This window comes from Haliaeetus leucocephalus, unplaced genomic scaffold (assembly GCF_000737465.1).
Source record: "Haliaeetus leucocephalus isolate CR32 unplaced genomic scaffold, Haliaeetus_leucocephalus-4.0 Scaffold536, whole genome shotgun sequence".
Lineage (NCBI taxonomy): Eukaryota > Metazoa > Chordata > Aves > Accipitriformes > Accipitridae > Haliaeetus > Haliaeetus leucocephalus.
The window spans coordinates 6,549,989-6,573,368 of NW_010972972.1; the positions used below are offsets into that span (position 1 = coordinate 6,549,989).

Genomic DNA, 23,380 nt, shown 5'->3' on the forward strand with positions numbered 1-23,380 from the left:
AACGTACCATGGGAGCATGAAACCTTTTTCACCTTGTGCAGCAGGCTCTGTGTTTGGATGTCTGCAAGGACTGTGCCAATTCTGCCTTCCCTCACCCATCTTCCCATTATAAGTCTCCAATTCAGAAAGTCCAGAGTTTAAGTTCTTAACACTTCTGAGGAGCTACATGGGGAGAGTGCTGAGCTATGAGGTTACCCTTGAACAGCCCTGACAGCAGCGATCCACGCAGTGAGCAGCTGAACCCGCCCAGCCAGGACACAAGCATGGGCACAAATCAAGAGAGATCGCTGGTTTTAAGTAGATCCTCTCACATCTGTTCAGGGTGCAAGCTGCCTAGGGTGACAGTCGAGTCACCAACCCAATCTCCTGGTCAGAACAAGTGTGTAAATACACTCTGTTGGCCCTTTTACTGGCCACAGGTCAGAATACTTTCAGCTGGGTGCCTGAAGACATTTCTTTCTTGGTCACACTCTTCAGACTCCATCTATCTTTCTGCCAACCACAAACACTTTATAAACCAATATGTACATATGTATCTGTACGTATGTCGGCCTAACACCACTCAAACAACAGCTGATGACATCGGTTGCCCATTCAGGAGCCCTCGCCAGGCCAAGCTTCAGAAATGCTTAGCACCCATCCTCTGGAAAATCTGCCCTTTTACATATAACTATCAAATTTAGCACCAGAAAACCAGATGGCATCCAAAATGACGACTCATTTCTGATTAACGGGACTGCAGTGCTTTATTCATCTCCAATAACTGGTTCCTCAGGACCATTCGCTGTGACACACTTCCTTCAGCAGGCAGATGACGAGATGTCCTAGAAAACAACTCTTCTGTTGTCTGGTTTATGCCTGTAAAACAACTTCAGGCAACCCAAAACCTACAAAACCAGAAAGCAGCATGCAATTCTTCACAGACAACAACAGCAGGTACCTCACTGGTGTTATCAGAACTGCCCTCTAATCACCCTTCCCTTTGACTCATTAACTTTCAAGGTTAAAGATAGAGTTGCTTGCCCAATAACAGCGAAGCCTTCCCCCAATTACACTGGAGCCAATTGTGTGGGAAGCCTCAAAGATGTTTTTGCAAAGACAGAGCACCAACAGTGTCCCAGTCTATAATTAGGCATCTGAGCAATTTACAGAGGATATGTTCAAGGAAGAAAAGAGTAAGAGAATTTTATATGCCCTGCTTTGTCCAAAAAAAGATTATGAAAGGCAGAGCAAAAACTATTTAGCAGTCTTAGGGGGAAAATTAAGTTCACTTCATTCAGTTAAAGCTGAAGCAGATGTTCAATATTTGTGTGTATGCCTGAAGACCTGCTACATTACAGCTTCTAACCAATGTGAACATTTAGATCAATCTACAGAGCTGGGATTGTAAAAAGAGGGGAAAAAAAATGCCACAACTCAACTGCTAATTTAGTCCATCTACCACTCGTGGAACAGGCTTCAGCACTGAACAGGTGAAAGACCATATTAAAAAAATAAAATTTCATGTGAATAGATTAACAGTCTTTCAAGAGTTCCTCTAGATTTTGCTTCTAGCTGGTGATTCCCATACTGCTTAGTAAAGACGATTGAAATTATTGCAGTAACAAATAAAACTCTTCTCTGATACAAAATCTAGTCCAGAGGGCTTACTTACACAGTAAGCAAGATATCTTACGTAACTGAAGATTGCATGTTGTTCTCCTCCAACGCAGCAGCTTTCAGAAAGCCACACAAAAAGAGAAACACTCCCAAGCTGCCAAGAGGACCAGGAGAAAGACCCAGTTCATTTCTTCTGAAAAAAACCCATGATGGAGACCTGTTTGTTGGCTCTGTTAGCAGTGGCTGCCCCTTTCTTCAGGTTCTTCCTTTCTTCCTTTGGTTCTTTCCTCATAGGCAGCACAGGCTGTTTCTGTGCAGCTGGTGGCTTGGACTTGGCAAAGTCATCCTCGCTATCCGTACAGGATTCACTCTCGTAAACCTTCTCTGTCACTGGTTAAGAGAGAAGAACAGATGATGATGGTTAAGCCTGTGTACCAAAGAGCAGAGACCTCCCCACTGCAGCCTTCCCACTGCGTTTCTGGAAATAAGCCTTTTGGTTTCAAGGAGTATGCGCCAGACACAGGAATTCAGTCCATTGCTCAAGGTTATGCAGTAGATCCAGACGACTGGACTGGTTTTCCATACACCTAGTCAAACTGCCTCCCCTCTTTCTTAAGTGTAAGATGGCAAGTTAACGACTCGGGACCTTTAACGTCATCCAGGTCTTTCAAAATGGCTTGGTGTCACCACACACATTCATTTGCAGGCCATATGCACACCTTAAACAGCAGCAGCCCAAGGGTACCCACTCGGAAGGGCTCGAGAGGAGAGTTCCCTCTCCAAACCTATCCAAGCATTGCCCGCTTCTAGAAACAAGGCCCAACTGTGCTGAAGACCATCAATTCATCTTGCAGAGGCTGACAAGCAGCTATCAGAAAGTGATAAATCTGAATGAGACCAAAGTCCGTAGTTTAGCATTAGATGATAGAACATCTATTTTATGGTTAAAACCCACCATTCTGACTTGGTCTGATTTCTACAGGGGCCAAAGCAATCAGATTGGGTTGTCTTGTCTGGATTTCAAGACAGAGACAGACCCAGCCTTCCCTCACCAGCACTGCACACATCAGACAGCCGGGGAGGAGTAAAGCAAACATAGAACATCTCAGAGATGAGAGAAGGAGCACAAAACCTTGGGGGCAGCTTCTTTCTATACAGGTGGGCAAACAGGGCAAATATAAAGAAATCCCTTACAAAAAATAAAACCAAACCCGTGACTGAAATCAAGGGCTATGACTGAATGGGATTGCCAGCTCACTGCTGTCAGCATCCGGTGATGGAAAGCTAAGGGATATAAAACAACGCTTACGGAAATTAAACTGGAGTCAGCTCCACTGATGTAAGCCATCATTAGATACTAGTAAATGTTGTTATATCAGCTTTCCCAGCAGTGCTCTGGTATTCTTCTAGTAAGCCATTTTTCTTTAGCAACTGTATTCTTTTAAACAGATGTCCTAACTTCCCTTCTTCTGGGAAATTGGCTTTTACTTGTATTAATGCATCAAAATAAATAAGGTTTTCTACGTAACTAGAGACCGGGAAGAGGAATGGTATGAAATCCTGCTCTGCAGTGCTAGCGGATGCTCAAACAGGGACTGTAAACCTAAGCTAACCTCCTTTCAGAGGCAACTGGCTTTTCAGTGAGCAGCTTTAACAGACCACTGGCCACTTACTGAGCTTTAAAAAGTTATCACGTTGTCACCCCTGTCAGTAACTGTTGGTAACTCCAAAAGTGTGCACTTAATCCCCTCCAATTGCAAGATAACACAGTTTAGATCAACTTTCTTTTACTGAGATCTCATCTGAACTTAAAAATTCTGTATTTGCGGCAGCTATGGGCACACAGATAGATACTTAGTGGTGCTCAGCTCACAGCCAGACTTGCTAAATCACGATAACTCAAATTACATGAGCTCTTACTTAAACCAGTGCTGTAAGACAAATTTACCTACAATGTACACCTATATATTCCAATATACAAGTCCACGTGTGTCCCTTCAAACTTTAGAAAGTACAAGGTATAAATGCACTAGCTTAAACCTCAGTAATTCCCCTTCACTATAGACTAAGAGCAGGCACTCAATTGAGTCCCAGCTGATGTATGGTAACATGCCTTGTGCTTAACTCCACAGATACTTTAATTGCTCAATTTCCCTCAGGGCTAATCCCTAAATTAGTTTTGCTTTTTGACACCAATTCCTTGTTATTGCAGCTATTGTGAAAATGATCACTTAAAATCACAGAGAAATATAAAGTACAGCCTAATCCTAATGTTAGGATTTAATGTCTCTTGAAACCTAGTCCTTGTTTAAAAAAAAAAAAAAAAAAAAGACAGCAGGAAGAGGGGGAAAAAAGCCCCTATATTTCAAAGAATAACAACAATTTACATTAGCCCAGGAGATTTGCAAGTTATTTAGACTTCAAATGATTAGGCCTGTGCATGGAAAGGGTGGGGAAGAGAGGGGAGGAGAGAAACTGGACAATAACCAGACAGCAAGTTCTCCACAACAGACTGGTAGGTTTTTAGTACAGAAAGCAGCATCTCCTCCCTACTCAGTTCCTCAGTATCCCAGCTCCATCCCTCCCTCCCTAGAGGATCTGTCTCCCAAAGGCACAACAGGGGCTTGCATTTCCCTTTTCATAAAATGATAGTGGATATGAACTGTAAAAACAAAGGTCTGGATTTCACAAGAGACTATTAAACCCCTTGGGGTTAGGGAGAAGAGAAAGAAAGGCAATCTTCTCAGCCCCGATACGTTTGCAAAAGGCTGAACAGAAAGAGAAGAGCACTCTTTGCTGGAAGCTGAACCCGGAACAGTCATTACTGCGAGCTCTGGACACAGACCTTGTTCAACTCAACTCCCCAGCTAACGCTTTTTTGTTCCATTTTCCTTCCAAGTGTTTTAATGGTTCTATCTGGGATGGGAGAGCAAAACACCCCATAACGCAACTAGCCAAAGCAGTCAATAACTTTGTGCAAGTCCAATTTTTTGACAATAATCCAGTACTTAAGATTTCAGTTACTAGCATAGCCAGTTGCTGAGTGCTAGCTTTATATTTCTTTAAAGGAGACACACAAAGTTAATAGGAAACATAAGATACAACTACACAGACAGGTGCAAACAGACACAAGCTGACTCACGTCCAGGCAGCTCCAAATCTGGGCCAAGCAAGCCTGTATCTATCTATGCTTATGCACAATGACAAACCTGTACAACCACAACAGATCTTCTCCTAGAACTGGCTGAGCTCCCTTGACATCTACTCAGATCAGCAAGGCTGGAGAATGTTAAGCATCCCATACAATTGAGCTGACAACAGCACTACAAAAAACCCCACATTCCACCCTCTTAAAATTTTTAAAATCTTAAAAAAAAAAAAAAAAAAAGATTCTGAACTCCTGCAGCTCTACTTCAATATCAGGACACAGAGGAGGACACAAGTACAGTGGTGGTACACAGCTTTCTCCAGGTCACAGGAGGAAGCAGTGTCCAGTCAGGCTGGAATTCAAAGCCTCTGGCTCTCAGTACTTCTGTAGAGACTCTATTCCCTGCTGAAAGCAGAGCCATCCTTATCAGAAACAGAAACCCTCTCAAGGATTTAGGCCCCAACTTATTCCTTGTTTATCTGGGATACTTGAAGTTTATATTAACATATAATCAAGCTCTGCTGCACAGCTCTGGATCTATCCCCAAAAGAAAAAAAAAAAAAACAAAAAACCAAGCCACACTTCTCCCACCCAGAATTTATCCTCAAACCCAGACCTCTCTCTGCACCATCTTTAAAAGTTTGTGTCTTTGGAGAGGAGAACAAACGAAGGAGGTGCTCATGCTGGCAGGAGGGAAGGGAGAAGAACTGAAAGAAAATCTGTGAATAATCAAAAAAGAGTAAGGATTCAGCCCCAGCTCCATGACTCCCTACCCAGGCCTTCACCAAAACGGCAGTTACCTCAGTCTGGGAGCACGAGGTTGAAGGGGAATAACAAAGTGATTTTGTGAACCTCTTTCAAAGCCTGGGAGAGGCTGGCCTGTAAAAATCTTCAACACATCTTCAATAAAGTTAGTTCCACTGAGGTGTCTTACCCATGCAGCCTTCTTCTTCGTCAATAAACATCTTGGATTTCAGCACACGCTTCCGCTTCCTCTTCTTCCCTCCAGCTGAAACCTGAAGGACATTGCAGTATTGTGATAAATCAAGAGTCAAGACCCCATGCACGTACACAGGTCATAAAAGCATCAGCCCCAGGAGTGAAATCTAGTCTCTCTAATGAAGCTGAGCATGGATTTGATAACTAATTCTGTCCCTTCCCAGGATATCCTAGTCTCATTTTTGCTAATGCCACAATTCTCCCCATCCTACCAGGACAAATTTCAGAGAGGTAAAATACAACTTAAAGGAGACAGCAAGCTTTCCTGTCTGCCAGCACAGGGGGCACATCCCTCTTCTGGGGTCTGTAACATTTTTAGTTATGCAAGAAGGTGGCACTGGGGTTCCCCAAGATACCTCTGAAGAATGAGGAAATAACAAGGTGTGCGAGACTTCAGAAACCCTGCTGTGACAAACAGCTGCACTTTCAATAAAACTATGCCTGTTTTCTCAGCTCAGAGGTTAACTTCTTGCCAATCACAGCCCACCACCCTTACGCAGCAGCTTCCCTGCAATACAAGGTTGAATACCAAGAGTCTCTGGTTTCATTTCTGGCTCTGCCCTGACTCCTGAGGCCAAGATTCAGAGGGAAGAGCATTCAAATACAAGCCACAATTCATAGAACCATTAGGAGGGAAAAAAAGAGAAGAAAATAGAAAACTGCACTGTCAGCAGAAAAGCTAGAATTTAAATAATAGTCTAGAAAATGAATGAACCAGTGAACACGGTGGATTCTTTCAAGCAGGATGATGTGATAGACTTGACAGGCAAACAGGACCTCTCCCTTAGCACCTGAAAAGGGGCTGGGCAATACCCATCGAGTCAGATAAAAACAGAAGTTAATCACCCTAACATGCTCTTACCTCCATGGATGCAGGCTCCAGTTCAGTTTTCAGAGCAGGTACAGGAGGTAGAGATGGAGCTTTCTCTTCCTCAGGCATGGGAGATGGTGGGACATCTGCTAAAAAGATGAACATCTTGATAGTACGTGGGTCTAACACCCCCTTGCAGCTACCTTTTTGTCTCAGATCACTTCATTTAACTCTGAGCAATTGCTTGTAACCTGTATTCAGATCAAGGTTTACAAGTTCTCACTCAGATTTGTTTAATTCAAGTCAGGACAAATCATCCAAAGCAGTCGGCCTCCAGCCAGACAGCTTGTCCTGTGCTAAGGTGCTATGCATTGCAGTTCCCAAAGGAAGGAGGGTGGAGGGTGGGATAGGATGGGAAAAGTGCATTTCAGATTTTGGTAAACCAAAAATCAGTTCCACCAAATGAAACTTTAAAAATAGGCACAAAACCTGGTATGTTTTAGCCATATACTTCACTTGCTCATTAAAAAGAGGGACTGTAATTTGTTTAGAAATTGAAAGAGTCAGGGTTTAAGACTACACATTCCCAAATCACTGGATGACCTTACTTTTTCTACCTCTCCCCCATTCGTAAAACAGTTACTGCTTCACAGGTGGTGCTACACATCCCAAACAATCCATGCCATTAGCTTGGAACTACCTTAATGCACAAATTAAGTGCAATATACTATTACCCATCCTAAAAGATTGTTAAGGGACACCCCAACCTTTCATTTGTAAAACAAAAAAAAAAACCTAAACCACCCCAAAAAACTAAGCCCGTTCACTCATCTGCCATCATCTATGCTGTCCTCCAGGTGCAAGGACAGAGAGAGTGGAATCCTTTTAATGCCTGACCCGACTGAAATGGTCAAGGTCACCTTCACAAATTTGTACAGAGCAAAACCAGCTCTGGAGCCTCTACCAGCAGTGTCAAACAGGGCTTTAGTGAGACTAGCAGGACTTATAGACAAATGAAAAAGCCAGGGTGACTCTTCTGTGGGGCTGGCAGAGGGAGAGAGCTGTGACGGTGAAGAAAAATCAGTACAGGGCAAGAGGGGAAGGAGCAGCACCTTGCACCACGCAGCAGGCACCGTGACTAATTTAAACGGCTTTAAGGAATACTCTCCAAATCCAAGTGAGAAACGCTGCCATGCAAGTCCTCAAATGTGGGGGAGAGCTAGGAACGTGGGGGAAGAAACTCCTCATCTGACCTATTGCTTAATAACAACAACGATGCCGCAGGACGGGAGGACAGAGAGCCTGCTTGGCTACTCCTCCCAGCTCTGCTGGCTGTAGCACTGCATTCATGCTGTCGTTGTAACACGAATTCTGGATCTGTAGCTGTCCCAACCGATTAGGTCAGTGTTAAGAGTTATGACTGTGCCAGGCATATGGCCAACTGACCTTCATAGGTTAAGAAGGGCTCAAGTGAAACAGTGGTTGGCTGCCAAGGCTAAATAATAAATTACATTCTTCAAACAAGGACTCAGCCTCCTAACTACTTCAGTAAGCGAGGCACAGAAATGCAAACAGAGTGGGATAACATGACTCGGTATTTCACCTTGCTCCAAAGAGCTGGGTCTGGCAGCTGTGCAAAGATAAAACCAAACAACGGATCTGCTCTAAGGTGCTAACTGCTGGGGCAGCCAGGACCACAGCCGAGGAGCTGCAGGGAACTCAAAATTCTCAGTATTTATCATAGTCTCACAGCAACTGCAGGATGAAGCCCCGTATACTGCACAGCACCGAACCTGCTTCACAGACAACCCAGGCTGGCCACATCAATTTGGAAATATTTTTAAGAGAGCATAGGCTAAGAGGGCTGAAAACCAGCCTGGTGAAAAACTGCCACCTCTGGCGTGCTTGAGCAGAGGCTGCTGAAGGTATTTTCAGCGTGTCAACTCCACTATGCTTGCTTGGGGGAAATTTGGGCTTTTTTTCAGCCTCCTTCAAACAAGCTCTCCCAGTTTTTGGCAGGCAGAAGGCACCTTCTCCCCACGTCAGTGTTTCGGACTACCATCAAGCTGCGTCTCTATTACTTTATTATCCTCTTCTAGCCAACACAGCCCTCTGACATGTGATAACTCCTGAGTCAACCTCTAGCTGCTGCCCACAGTTTACTCAACAGCAACAGCTGCATGAAATGGATACAAGTTGGGCAATTGGATGTACCAAAGATGTAAATCCTGGCTTTGTTCAGTTTGCTCTGACCCTGCCTGGAAAAACTGTGAGAAGCTTTAGTGCTTCTGCTGCGGCTCTCTGAAACCGATAGAGTTTGTAGGTTACAGTGCCACTGAAATCACCCTCCAAAGTGGCTGTAAAACACTTGTCAACACAGCGAAACGCTGCCTGTGTTGGTATAGCTGAAGCTGCCAAAACCTCCTGTCCTCTGTGGACACACTTGTGTAGTTTATTCTGGCACTGGAAGCAAAACAACCTGCAGTGACTAAGGCACCCTCATACCAATATAACTTTTTAATGAAAAATCATTTAAATGGAGAGGATTGTGCCTTATGCCCTCTCTGTATTTTCAACTTGGTACAATGTGCCGACACTCGTGTAAGAAGCGCTTATTTTGGGCTAATTTCAGTACATTAAGAACAGACTAATATAGAACAACGCGAAAGACTTGCCCTGACATAAAAGCACCCATACAGCGCTTTGCATCAGTCGTATGGACCCAGTTTCAAACCCACAAACTGTCGCTAAGTCTGCCTGAAAAAGGGCAGTGGTTTTACTAGCAGTTACACAGGTGGAGGCCTGTCTGAACACCATTCAATCACAGCAATGGCCGCGGACAAGCGTCCCCTTTTATCTGCAGCTGCACCCGCGGGAAAGGTTAGCACCCCTGCCAGAGGCCATGCCTCCTCGAGCCGCGTGGAGCAGCCTGTGCAAGCACCTCCTCATTTGCTTCGAGCGGAGGTCAGACAGGTTAGCGTGGCGTGTTAGCATAAGCAGCAGCTAGACTGTTAGCCTTTGGTATCTGCTCTGGTGGTGCAGCTTCCCATATTGCATTTTGCATATTTAAAACTTACCCCTCAATCATCTGCGGGTGAATTACACAGGTGGTGGATGAACCGTGCCCTGTCTGGCAGCGATTTCCAAATGCTGTGCAGCATATGGCGCCTTCCTCCCTGCTCCCAGAGGGATGCAGCGTGGAACAATGTCACTCCAGGCCCCATTTTGCTCACTGATGCTGCTGATTAAAATTGCCCCTGCTCTCTGGAGAAACCTGTTTCCAACCTTTCCAAGGGTAAACACTCTCAAAGTCCAGCTGCTGTACGTTTGTTTGGTTTTTTTTTAAATTATTTGTTTCATCCAACTTACATTGTTATACTTGAATACAGAACATAATATTGCCTACATTACCAGTTTGGATTCGGTATGAATATTTCAAAGAATTCAAATCGATCTTCTTTCATCCCGTCGGATTTAGAAGGGCAAGCAGCAGAACCAAATGGCTGAATGCAGACCTCATCAGGGTGGTTTGGATAGCCATTAGCTTAAAAATGAAGAAGAGAGAAGCTCTCTCGATTCTCATCTTTTCCTTTTGAAAGGTAATAGTTCTAAGCTAATCTGAGTAATATACAAATTTATGTACACACACTATAATTTGCATAAATTTACAATTCTAATACACAACACAAAGCTGATCCTTAACATAATGGAAAGAACAAAGAGGACTACGATGCAGGAGGAGCAACAGCAGTGCCAAGAAAATTCTCCAAACAGAAAGTCAAACTTTCTGCATATATCTCCAGTAGGTTAAATAGGAATAAACCAAAAATCAACCCTCCCTAACAGATGAGTGGGTAGGTAGCCTTACTTGTACTGTTTTCAATGTCTAAAGCTACTGAGAATGAGGTTAATAAGACAATTGGGGTCCCAGCCTGACCTGAGGACCAGACCCATGGTTTCTAATTGCAAATCCAGTTAACTCACACTTCAGAGCACAAACAAAACAAGGCAGAACAACTAAACAGACCTACTGTGTGCACTGAGGTAGAAGTATACGCACAGACTCTGGAACACACCTTGGAATAAATGAAAACAGAAGGCACCACATTCAAAGGCATTAACCACTGAGCACATGCTAAGGTAATACAGGTATTCAACAAGAGACCAGAGACCTCTAATATTCAAAGCCAAAAGTAGATATGCAGCAAGCAGGAGTTTGCAGTACCATCTACAGAAAGCGCACCTCGATTTATGACAGTCTTACAGCACTGCTCTTAGTCCCAGGAGTTAAAAGAGCTCTAACAGAAATAGATAAGGAAAACAGACCGTGCGGTCACCTCTCGGCTTGCTGTGTGCTCAGAGCACTGTTGTGAACACAGGATGCTGGGGGTCCCCAACTCACAGTAGCACAAGGAAGACTGAACCAACAAGCCTTCATGCTTCAAAGAGCAGCCTCTCCGCACAGCCCTACTGCATGCCTGAAACACAGGGCTCATTTCTGCCTGCTCTTGCTAGCTGAGAACGGATGAGCCGAGATTCCAGCCCAGCAAGGAGCGGTGCTTCAAGTGGCTAAATGGGCTGATTTCAATCTTCCCTCTTCAGAGCTAAACAACGCAGCTTGTCAGTAGGCTGAGTGATGAGTAAATGGAAAGACCAGATAATAGCTTACAAACATCTAAAGAAATAAATACCAAAGAGTGTGGGCATGTATATTTTTTTATGGCCAAACAAGGAGCTGCACACAGGAATGTGATGAAATTAAGGCTGATCATGAAGAACAGCTTCCTGAGAGATTTATCATCCTGTGGAATAGTCTGAGTAGAAGTGATGGATGCCTGATGACAGAGATCACTTGAAATTATGCTGGGCAGAAAGAAACCATGAAAATAGGCCTAAGGTGGCATGGAGACCGCTAAGATATCCAACAATATTCGCCTGTCTAACTTGTATTACAGATTCTCTTAATTTTGTGCTTGTTTCTCATGTGCTAGCCATAGTAAATAAGCAAACAGCTTCAGCTCTCCTGCTGGAGTCCACCTCCTCGCTAATACAACCTGTTTGCCGTTTCACCTTTTTTTACTGGAGCTGTACACCAAACTGGTGGTTTCAATTATTTGTCCGTAATGATCACCGAATTCTTTTCCTGATCAGCTTGTTGGATGACTGTTCCATTTCGCACATACTCCCTAGCTCAATCCCAACTTATTTTCCAGTTATCTATATTGAACGGCATTTGTCACCTCAATTATCCAAATTCTTTGGAATCTGGCCCTGCTGTTCCTCATTATAAGCCCCAATCTTGTGACGTTCTGGGCACCCTGCTCCTATCAAAGCCAAGAGCCACCGAGGAGACGCAGAGTCGCATCGGATATGGCTCAACTGTTTTGCCTCCAGTTTCTCTATTAATTTTTTTTTTTTTGGAAGTCTTGCTTCCAATGCTGTCTTCCAAACCATTTCTATAAACAGACAGAATAAAGATACTAAAAATGACCCTGGGAGGGGGGAGGTCACTTTGCGAGTGTTTACTCACCAAATAAACTGGTTATGACCAGTCCTACAATTCTGGAAGGCGCGATATCTTTCACAAGAGATTTGAGAACCTCCTTCCCACACGTCAGTATGACTGGCAGCACACTTGGTGAGGAGACAGCCAGATCTGAGCTAAGCTAAAACAAAGACTGAATGACTGAGGCATCTCAAATGTATGCCCAAGTGCCTGCAGCACAAGATAAACAGACAGCTCAAGCTACAGCCATTTGCACGGTCTTTAGTCCTCTAAACTATTCCCTCAATCGTTGACCAACAGCCTTGGATAGTAATATTGTCTAAATCAGGCCCCTGACCTACATGCCTTGTTGTTTACGCATCTTTTTACCTTCCTCATCACTGCTGTCAGACTGAAGTTGTTTGATTCGCTTCCTCTTTTTCTTTAGATTTTCAGGAACTCTTTCTTCCTCATTATCCGACTTGTCCATCCTCTTCATTTTACTGCCACAAAAAGGAAAAAAAAACAGGAACAAACATGTGATATCCCTTGTGTGTGCATGAAAACATCAGGCATGTTTAGATGAGCATGCTCCTGACAGACGTACTCCTAGCAAGGAAATCAAATACCTCTGTACCTCTTAAAAACATGAGCATCACATACGCTGAAGTATACTTGCCTATATGATCAGGCATAGGTGCATGAGCATTTTCGTGCCTCTCATCCTTAGCAATATCCAAGTCTCCAAAACAAGGAGGATTTCTTTAGCCCCTCTGCAGTTCAACGTTTTGCGCAGTACCTCACCTAGCTTGGCCACAGCAACCTGGCAAGAGGGCATTTCTGATCTTGTCTCTATAGCTCAGGCTCCCAAACACTAATGTCCCCAACAGCGTCGCTCAGAAGCTCTTTTGACAGACTGCTTGCCACTGACTGACTATGAGGTAGTGTCTCAGAATCCTGGAGCCATTTTTAAAGACTACTGGAAAAATAAAATAGCTCCTTTCTTTTTAATGTTGGCGAGACATGTCAGACTAACAAGCCTGGAGGCTAAAGGCCCACGTATCCTCATAGAGCTGGTACAGCCCAAGTGGCCTTCCCAACACCACACTGCCAACATGCAGTTTCCAGGCCCTTGGCTTTTTGAATAAGATTATCAATAAGAAGACCAGTTAGCACTAACTGCCATGGTGGGCTGGGCGGTATGCTTACCTATTTAGTTAGAAACAGATTGAGACCACCAATTAATTACTCATAGGCCACCAGAGAGCCATCAGACTGTAATGATTTTTTGTCTCTGTCAGTTTGGGTTGGATTAAACACAAAGGGCTGAACTTAAAATTTACTTGGAGTCTCAGCCCAAAGTAAACCAGTGGCATTGAAAGCAGCAGTACATTAACTATGGAAATCAACAAGCAGAACTTTGTGTGCTGGAAGCTGTGTACATATAAGCTTGGGAATATAGTACCTTCCCTGCAGTACAGGTGCTCCTGCCAGCCCCCACAGATTGCCCGCAGGGTCTATACTAAGTCTGCTCACAGCGTGAGGTTGTCTCATGGAAAGCCACCCCCTCGAACCGAAGACTACCTGGACCATGTCCCTTCCCATTTCCAATGGCACAAATGGCCCTGAGGCATCTACAGCACCAAATGGAAAAGAAATATTAGGAAAGAATTCTAAGAGAGATAATTTTAGCCAGGTTTAATGCAATTTAGTAGCTGGAAACAGGAGGTGAGCCAGCGCTGTATGACCAGCCAGCTCCATGCAGGCCATCAACAAGCAGGTTAACAGATTACAGGGACCATGAATGGTGTGGCCCACCTTTTTTTGTCCTTTTGCTGAATTCTAGCAGACTCTGTTTTCTTCCCAGGTTTCTCTACTACAGGACTAGGGGATGACTCTGGTTCTGCTACAGGAACTGAAGGCTTGACTACTTCTTTCTCCTCCTTTGGCTGCTCAGGCACAGAGTTGACTTTGAGTTTATCTGTGAATAAACCATTAAAAAAGAACAAACACTGGGCATTCAGTATGAATGACAACTTACAAAGGAGTTGGCTAAACAAAACACTGTGCACCAAGAATACAGAAAACACTATGGATGATATATAACAGCATTAAGGGATCTAGACTGACCAAGCTGTGTCATAGATGACAGAAGGGCATGCTTAAATTTCTAGCTGATATACCAGTTTGGTTCTGTTCCTGATGGCACAGCCCAAGCATGCTGCAAGCTGAGTGTGCTGCAGCAGTTAAACTCTGCAGAAGAGGGCTAGGAGGCAGCAGCAGAAGCCCTGACAGTCACCAGAACCAAAGGCACCACAGAAGGGTTGGAAGCCCCTCTTCTAGACAGCCCCCTTGACATAAAACCATGTCCATCTTTATAGTCAGTTTATCCCTTCTAAACAAGGGTTTTAGTCAAGCATGAAAGTGCCCAGAAACAGGAGAATCAGGACTGACGAAGAGCAACAAGAGGTGTGCACAGTCTCCATCCTGCATAACATTAGAGCCCATGATTAGTATTCAGTAATGTAGTGGCTTCTCGTCCCACCCCAACCCCAATGTGATCAAGAACCAGCCTCTTTTGCCTACACAGCACCACATACAAGGACAATTCAAAAGGCTTAATCTAGTACCAGAGAACAGATAGCAGGTGGGAGTGGACAGCAAAATAATATATTTATCAACCTGACAGATGGTGCTGTTAGCACACTAGCACCTAATTACAGTCTGTAAGCTTCACTCAACAGCTTTACACACACCCCATCAAAAGAGAGGAGCAGACAAGTTTGAAACCTGTATCATCCCAAGCACAAGATGCCCGAGTGAAGAAAAAGGATTCAACAATATCAACTACATTGTCAATAGGAACAGAGGCTGTCGAGAGGGCTAAGACTTCATGCCAACGCCTTTCTGACACTGCTTGGAAAACAGGTTGGCTGCTTCATCAAGCAAAGGAAAACATAAGAACTTGAATGACAGCTCTCTTATTTATGATCAACAGCAGAGAGCCGAAGGACCTAATTATTGCTAACTCAGGACTTTCTGGCAATGGTGTAATCTCTTGAAGCCAGGAGAGATGTACAACATGTAGGGAATAAATCTTACTCATGGAATCACCCTATCTTTTCTATACACATAATCATTTCCAGTTCTGCTTGGTTTGCTCCTTCCCTGCAGCCACCTCACAAGTTTCCTTGAAGTGCTCCCTGGCAGGACTCAGCAGAGAAGTGAACCCCATGGGAAATTGTGGAAATGCATCCACAAAGCTTTCTCCATCACCACTGGCTTATCTTTACCACAGAATTTCAACTTCTTGGGTTTTCAGCATATGAACTTTGGTCTAGGGCTCTTCTCAGATCTTTAGAATTTACTTGAGTTAATTGTAGTTAACTGTGCTTAGGCTTGTAAGGCTTAGGCTGAAAGCGTCCTCAGTCTCACAAAAACAGGAACTCAAAAATGCCCAACAGTACTGTGCCTTGTGTGTTCAATGCTGGAACTGTACCCTGCAAACTGACAGATGCCTGTTAGAAAGTGAACCTTGCCATTTACTCTATCCCAGTAACTCTTCTTTGAATCCTCTTGTACTTGTTATTATAAGGGCATCTTTGAAGAAAGTCCTACAGTCCTTTTCCAATGTCTATTTAAAAGCTTCAGCATATTTTCTTTAGACTTGGATAATTTAGGTCAGAAGGGACCTCCAGAGGCCACCTAGTCCAAACCCCTGCTCAAAGGGGCCACCCCTCATTTTTATCCTCCAGTTATTAGCTCTTCAGTTTTCAGTAAAGAAATTAACCCTAAATCTAACTATAGACTCCTCAGTGATTTGTGATGAAAAGCAAGCATCATTAACACACCCTGCAGAACAGGTTTTGGCAAACATTTTACCAATAGCTAATCTTCCAGCCAGGAGTACTCACTTTAAATCAGATTTCTTCTGCACTAAAAATCCTTCCTGGGTTAGTCTGCACAAATATGTCATTTTAATTGATCTCCATCCAGCAAGCTTTTTGTCTGAAAAATTCCACTTACAACCTTTAATTTTTGCCTTAAGAGCCGCATACAAAAACATTAACCCCTCTGAGTCCAAAAGAGCAGAAGAATAGTATGGAGAACTGTAAGAAAACAGGGGATATAAAGAAAATCCAACAAGTTGGGTGGGGAAGGGGTGGGAAGGAAGAGTTCTGCTACTTTCTGTTGATGACTCCCATCACAGCTGTATAACAAGACATCTGGTATCAGTGATTTTTTTTTAATTGCCACTTAGCAAAAAAAAAAAAAAAAAAAAAAAAAAGAGATATTTCCAATATCCCTCAAGATTTTTATTTTTGTTATAAACTACAGCAGGCTGGTCCCCGACAATAATGGTTTCTGAAAACAGATGCATGTTATAAAGCACTTACTCATGGCAGCTTTTCCAAAGAAGTTGTTCATTATGTTGCCCTTTGCTGGTGGTTTGCTGCTTACTGCAGACACCTAGAAGCAAACAGAGGAGTAACCACAAGAATTATTCATGCAACACAGCCCTCAAAATGCTTAGTACTGCTTCTGGACAAGCAAAATAAATATGTATAATTTGTTGACTGGTCAGTGTCTTTAGATTTCAGTATGTGTTTAGGAGAATTTGAAGATACTAGATATTACATGCATCAAAGGGTCGAGAGTAAGTTACTTAAAACTCCTTAGCTAGGCCTTCAAATCTAACTTGGGTCGCATTCCCATCTGATGGCTGACAGTGTTACTGAAATAAGTGGTTGGGACTTGGATCAGTTCCCAGTAAAAAACTGTTCTTTTTGCAAACTATCAGCGCCTCAATTCACAGTAACCGACGGAGGAAAGAACACAGATTGGCCAAACCATGAAGACTTTATCCAGCTACTCTGGCACGTACACTGTTCTGCTGAGCCGTTTGCAAAAAATATCACTGCTCTATTCCATTAATATAGCCACCACCAAAGTGAAAAAAAATCACACACAGAAAAAAAAAAACCCCAAACACCTAAGGAAGCCTGGCCTCCTAATACCATTTATTCTCGTGGAAAAAAAAAAAAAAGAAAAGGCAACCAGACACTGAAGTTCCCAAAACACACAGACACACAGATTTCACCAGTTCTAAATTCACTATAAAAATCAGAAAAATGAACCAAAATGTACTCAGCTGTTATAAAAAAGCCAAACCATATGCAGGGAACATTACCATTTTAATACCCATTTACTGGCCAAATTGCTTTAAAAACAATTATACTAATTAAAACGTAATCCTATCCTCGATAAAACAGCACTTGAGAAGATAAACAATTTAGTCTTGCACAGGTCAAGCTCTGAAACTTCCATCGCAGACCAAGTTTAAACACCTTGATACTTTTAAGACCTGGACTTCTCACGTTTCACTTACTGCTCAAAACAAATCCTTTTAAGCACAATGGAGAGAGCAAGATCCTCAACTGGTGTATATATTGGCATAACTGAAGACAACGGAACAATTGTCTCAATAATGCAGCTATGCTGGTTTATACTTGCTGGAGATTTGGCTCAAGGAAGAATGTTGAAGCGCCAAAGTTATGGCAAATATACATTTGTGGATAGATCAAGAATGTGGCACAATACATTTTTTCCTAAGATGACTGACAGAAGGCACATCTGTACTATACAGTTAAATACTTACAAGACAGTGACTGAGCATTCCGAGTGGACAGCAAGTTTAGCGCTAGAAGCAGTGGACGAGGCTGCACTATGGTTGTTAAGGTTACTTAGGTCGAGTACGGGCAAAGCTAGAAGAGCGGTTCATTAAAGCTATTAACCCAGAGGGCTGCCAAAGGGTCTGAGGTAACTTACGCCTGGGGCCTCCTTAGCCTCTGCTTTAGTTTCTTTATTTGTGTCCTGGGGTTTGGAAGCCGCTTTTGCTGCAAACATTCCCATGATCCCTTTGGGCTGCTGCGCGGTCTGTTTTGCGGTCGATGGACCGTGGCCGTTGACCACAGGTACGCTGACAGCATTCGTGTCACTTGGTGTCTGGGAACCAGCCTGTACAGACGTCTGCACTTGAGGAACTTCGGCTGACGTCCTGGGGACTGCAGCGGCACAGTGAATAGCACTAAACCTGCGTGATGGAGCGAAAAATTTAATTAGCCTTTTAACTTCTTATTTTTCACCTCAGTTTCCTCTCTGGTAGAGCCTTGCTTCTCTGGTCCTGTGCTCTCCTGTTACGGAGAGGAAAAAAAAAAAAAAAGGCAATTTAATTTGTGCATGGGATAAGAAAGGCAGGCTGGCACAGAACAAGAGCGATGGAGACCTCTACTGAAAAGATCAGCTGAACCTGTCAGCAAGAGCCAGAGCATTCAAATGCTAAACAAGCTGTTCAGATTTTGGGGGGGGGGGCAAAAGCCCATCTCCACACCCAGGGTGGAGATAGAGCAGACTGCATTTTATTCCTAAATGGGTTACACTCTCTAAAGTTTGCAGCATAAATTGTATGGCTGTCTGATGACCTAAAACATTTACAACTTTCAGATGCTTTGACAGAGTCCACTACTGCTGCAACAAGCAGCCACAATCGCACCAGCCAGGTAAGTAAATCACAACTGAAGCTACACTACTTAAATGGCTCAGAAGATATCCATGACATTCAGACTTAACTATATAAAGTCATTTTCATGTAATCACTGGTAGACAGAGATACATCTCAGCTTCTAACAGTCTGAAACATGATTGTTTGGGGATACAGAGATATAAGAACTAAATGATGTGCTCACAGTTACAATACAATTCCCTGACAGTCAGGAATAGCAGCACCCAAAAATAATTGAACTCTACTCCCCACTGTGCAAATCACAGGCGAGGCTTTCCAGATTTCCTACAGAAATGCCACAAAAGAGCACAGACTCACGCCTTCCAATCCACTGAATTACACAGCGTATTTTTATTTGCATAAGAAATAAACCAGTCTTCTGCCAATTAATTTCTGTGCCTCAGCATTAGCGGCTCACATGCACAGTCCACTTCTACTCAGATCAGGAATTGTAACGTGTTAACAAAACAACACCATCTCTACAGCATTTCTAGGCTGCAGCAGCAATCTCTTGACATTCAAACCTTTAAAGGAAGGAAAGAAGACATTGAAGAAAAAAATATTTCTACTTTCAATTTGTTTTCAACATGGTCAACACCACACTCTGGACAGCTTTCACTCCTACTCCACGCACATCCGTAAGTTACACCAACAACCCTCCAGATTACAAATAATGTTTTATCGTAAATCGTTATATTGACTGTGCAGCAAGCGCATCTAAACCTCACACATTCCAGGCGCTTGGGAAGTTAACTTGCCTTAATGTTGCTGTGTGACTATAGTTTATGGGCTCGATCCAAATTCACTAAATAATCACTGAAAAAACAAGCAATGCTTGGACTATGCTCTGCAAGCAAGGAGCTGCTTCCACTTGGAAAGCTGACATAGCAATGTACATTAAATCCAGTTATTTATATTAGTACACCTAGCTACCTCCACAGCATAACAGGTCCCATACAAACACAGAAGAGAATAAGGATCCTTGCCTCAGAGCTTATGAGATATATGGACTGAGAGGGAAGTATAAGAAGCCAGTAGGTTCTGTTTGCTATAAACATGCACATAGTTAAACCTCTGTCTTTTACAGGTACTGCAGGAATTTTGCCCCAAGTGTAAGAGACAATTCATGTAGTTGACAAATGGGAGGGAACACAGTCAGTCTGAATTTAGTTCAGCCAGGTCACAAATGAAGAAGCTGAATTTTTCTTAAGTTTGCTTGGGAAATCCTGCTCCAAAGCCAGGCAGGAATTTAAACGTAGGCTTCAGAAAGCTATTTCAGAATCTGAACTGTCTAAACCTTCTGGATGCACCAGTCTGAAAGGCAGACTCCTCTAAGACACAAGTATTGCCATGCAGGGGTGCCTGAGAGTAAAGAGACTGGAACAAGACAACTGCAGCCAAACCTACGGCACACATCTTCACTGAAGCAGGCTTTTCTAGCACTTACTAGGGTACTGACATTCACATTTGAAATGCACAACTTCTAGGACATTATTTTCTCAGCCACTCTCTTAATGTTTTGAAGACAGCTACATTTCTACTTTCAAATTCTATACTCTATGACACAACATTCAGGCATCCCCCTTCTAAACCAGATTGGTCATGGCACTGTACATCCTGATTACATCAAGCTGAAGCTGTTGTGGTGGAAACAACATATAAATGAAAAGCCACAGCTGCCAGGCACTGTTCAGGAGGGGAGACAATGACCCCTGGAGACTGAAGTCCCTCTGAATTCCAGGACAACCTTTCTCTAGTTCAACCATGAAGGACATTTGTGCTGCTTGATCTGCTTTGTAGCTTCCCCTGTGCCTCAGGCTCTCATCTTCTATATGGAGAATGAGCTCCTGCAAGACATCTTCAGGGAGGTGGATGAGTCCAGTGGGTGAAAACAAAAGGCAAGCTCATGTTAGCGCTTTGCTGAGTGCATCACTCATGTTGTTGTAAGTCTGTTTCAATTTACTCTTCCTGTGTGACCGAGACCTGGATAAAAATGGTCATGATGAAGTGTGGCCTGGAAATGAGAAAAAGGTTTCTAGCCATCAGAGAAGAAAGGTACTGGAACCGTCTGCCCACTGGAGTAACGGAGCAAGTGAACCAACTATAAGCTGGAAATAGCTTGGTTTATGAAACAATCATACAGTGTGCTGTTTGGGGACTGATCTGGCATGACTTAAAAGGTATCTTTTTCTAGCTTTCTAAAAATCCAGGCATATCTGGTAGCCATTGACTTTTGCTGAAGTGCACTACGTAGCAACATCCTATCAGCCTCAAATCACACAGCGTACGAAAAAAAAAAAACAAACCAAAAAACCCAAGATGCAACTTACTTGCTGCAGTTGTGCAGGTTTGTCTTGACAATATCATAGTCTGTGTTGTAGAGTGGCCCGCTGTCCTTGAGCAAGGCTTTCTGAATGCTGTAGACATGCACACTCGCAATCGTGGCTAGTTTAGACTTCATTGCTGGGGGGCAGGGAGGGGGACGGGGGGGAGAAAAAAAGTCCTCTGTTAGCACAGCCTTTACAGAATCAGGTGGCAACTTTAAGTATCAGACTCTACCAAGGATGGAGAAAGACTGACAGACCACTTGACAGCAAGGACCTGAATATAGAAATGTGTAATTGCACCTTCTTCCAATGGTCACTAATTGAGAATTCAAGGTAACAGACTCCACAAGCCTGTCAAACATGTTTTTGACTATACACTCTTGATTCTTCCACAACTGAATTAAGAGCAATCTCTCTGTGTTTACCTTCAAAGCATCCAGTGTTTGGGATCCAGAATATCTATATGACTACCTAGAGCTAAGGAAGAAAATAGATGGTCATAACTCTGCCCTGCTGGAACCGCTCTCTGCCATTAAGGTAGCATCCACTGTATCAACTAGTGTCACAGATGTCTTCTCTACTAGTGTGCTGCAATAAATGTTTTGTCTCTTCTATGCTATTTAGACTGTAACCCCCTTGAGACAAGGGCTGGTTTTTAGGGATTCTTTGTTCATTGCTTATATTGTTCTTTACACACAGTCCTGGTCTGAGACAGAGCTTCTAGGCACTGTGAAAATACACAGTAATTATTTCTTGGGGCTAGTCCTAGACTATGCAGCCCTACTCCCATCACAAATCTCAGCCTCTTCCAAATGTAAGTCATACCTTTGGCCTGTCTTCTAATACAAAAAACATGAACAACCCTTTCCTCCACAGCAAAACAGAACATTACGCAGCACACATAATTCAACAAACATGACAGATAGTAGTTGCACTGCTTGACAATCTACTACCCTGATGAAGACAACTTTAGCTAGAAATCCACTTCAGATTTCAAAAAGGAAAATAAGGCAAGTCTTTCAAACAAGGTTAGAACATTAGCATGGATATTTAAGGTCACAAATGCCACAGTATGTTCTCAAATGCCAAAGATGTTATTTGAAAGGGATGAAGAGCCTGCAGTTGTGTTTCAATTGTTATGGATCAGATCTCATAAGCAGGACCAGCCCTGGAAAGATGGTAAGACACCAGACAGTGCATGGAGAGCAGCTGCAGGAAGCAGTGTTATAGTGGTAGGGTTTTTTTCACCTTTTACTGTGAAAGCAAATACCCCAGACAAAAGTGAGAGCATTCTTGTGGGACGTTTAACTAATACCCACATCACTCAGGGCAAAGAGACTGCAACTGCATTTAACCATTAGCTAGAATTACCTGCTTCAACATCCTTGGGAGCTGGAGCTCACAATTGTTCTAAAACACTGTGAGACACTGCTGTACACTACTCAAATATTGTTGCCTTTAAGGAGGAGCCGTCTGGCAGTGGGAGGGAGGTGGAAAAGAATCACTGACTAAAATGTTCAACATTGGAAAAAAAAAAAACCCAAACCAGACCCAAATCACAAGTCTGTGAAGTTACACAGCTGTTGGCTCAGATATTCAAAATTCTGAGAAAAAGCTAGTACAAAAAGTACACACCTGAACCCAACAGCCTGACTAGGCATTTACGTGCAGATGGCAAGTTCTGAGCTTTACTCGCTTTGCTGTTCTTTCAAAGAAAATAGTTAAAACCACATAATTTTCACGATCTGCTTACCTTCAAGTTTATCCTCTCTCACTACTGCAACCTTGTGGCACTGTAAAAAAATAAATGGCAATCTTAAAATTTGAAAAAAATGTTGTACATAAGACTGATATTTGCAGTTATCTATTGAATAAGAAAGTCTACTGATTATAGGTGAAGCTTTATAGCTGCAAAGAACACTGCCAATGCCTTTAAACAGTCATCAGCCACTAGGTTTTATTAGAAAAGTAGGAAGACAGAGCTTTAGACTGTTTCACAGACCACTACAACCCTAAAGAAAACCTCTGTCCTCCATTCCTGACACTGGGATACGTGAAACAGATGAAACGAAAACTAAACAACCTTGCAGTGCAGTGGAGAAAAGAAAACTAATGCAGCTGATGACCCAACTGCTAGATATCTGCCACACCAGCCCACATCACCCATTTGTATTTAGATTGCCAGTAAACTCTAACATAGCAAGCTGTAGCACAGACACAGCACCAGAGAAACAAAACACTATGAGAAATTAAGCTTTAATTTAAAAGGCAGAAATTAATGTTTCTGGAAATGTGCTCTACAGCTAGTCTTCAAGGACTATACCTGCTCTGTGACATTTAACAAGCTGCAGTTAATACAGAGAGCAGCCAAACAGACAGACTGGACAAAATCCAACCATTAATTTTGTGTTTAACCAATAACCACAGACTAGCCAGCAAAAGAGTAGGA

General features: G+C 43.0%; 1 protein-coding gene across 1 annotated transcript in view; it reads right to left on the bottom strand.

The window, feature by feature from the left end:
- Positions 1 to 705: 705 nt before the first annotated feature.
- POLD3 (polymerase (DNA-directed), delta 3, accessory subunit) overlaps positions 706 to 23,380 on the bottom strand; it is a 42,394-nt gene continuing 19,719 nt past the window's right edge. Inside the window, 11 exon segments of the mRNA XM_010576758.1 lie at positions 706 to 1,989; positions 5,682 to 5,763; positions 6,609 to 6,703; positions 12,433 to 12,545; positions 13,861 to 14,023; positions 16,440 to 16,512; positions 17,872 to 17,889; positions 17,892 to 17,949; positions 17,951 to 18,136; positions 20,935 to 21,067; positions 22,685 to 22,724. Of these exon segments, the coding sequence (XP_010575060.1) occupies positions 1,784 to 1,989; positions 5,682 to 5,763; positions 6,609 to 6,703; positions 12,433 to 12,545; positions 13,861 to 14,023; positions 16,440 to 16,512; positions 17,872 to 17,889; positions 17,892 to 17,949; positions 17,951 to 18,136; positions 20,935 to 21,067; positions 22,685 to 22,724 (1,167 nt within the window). The 3' untranslated portion in view covers positions 706 to 1,783.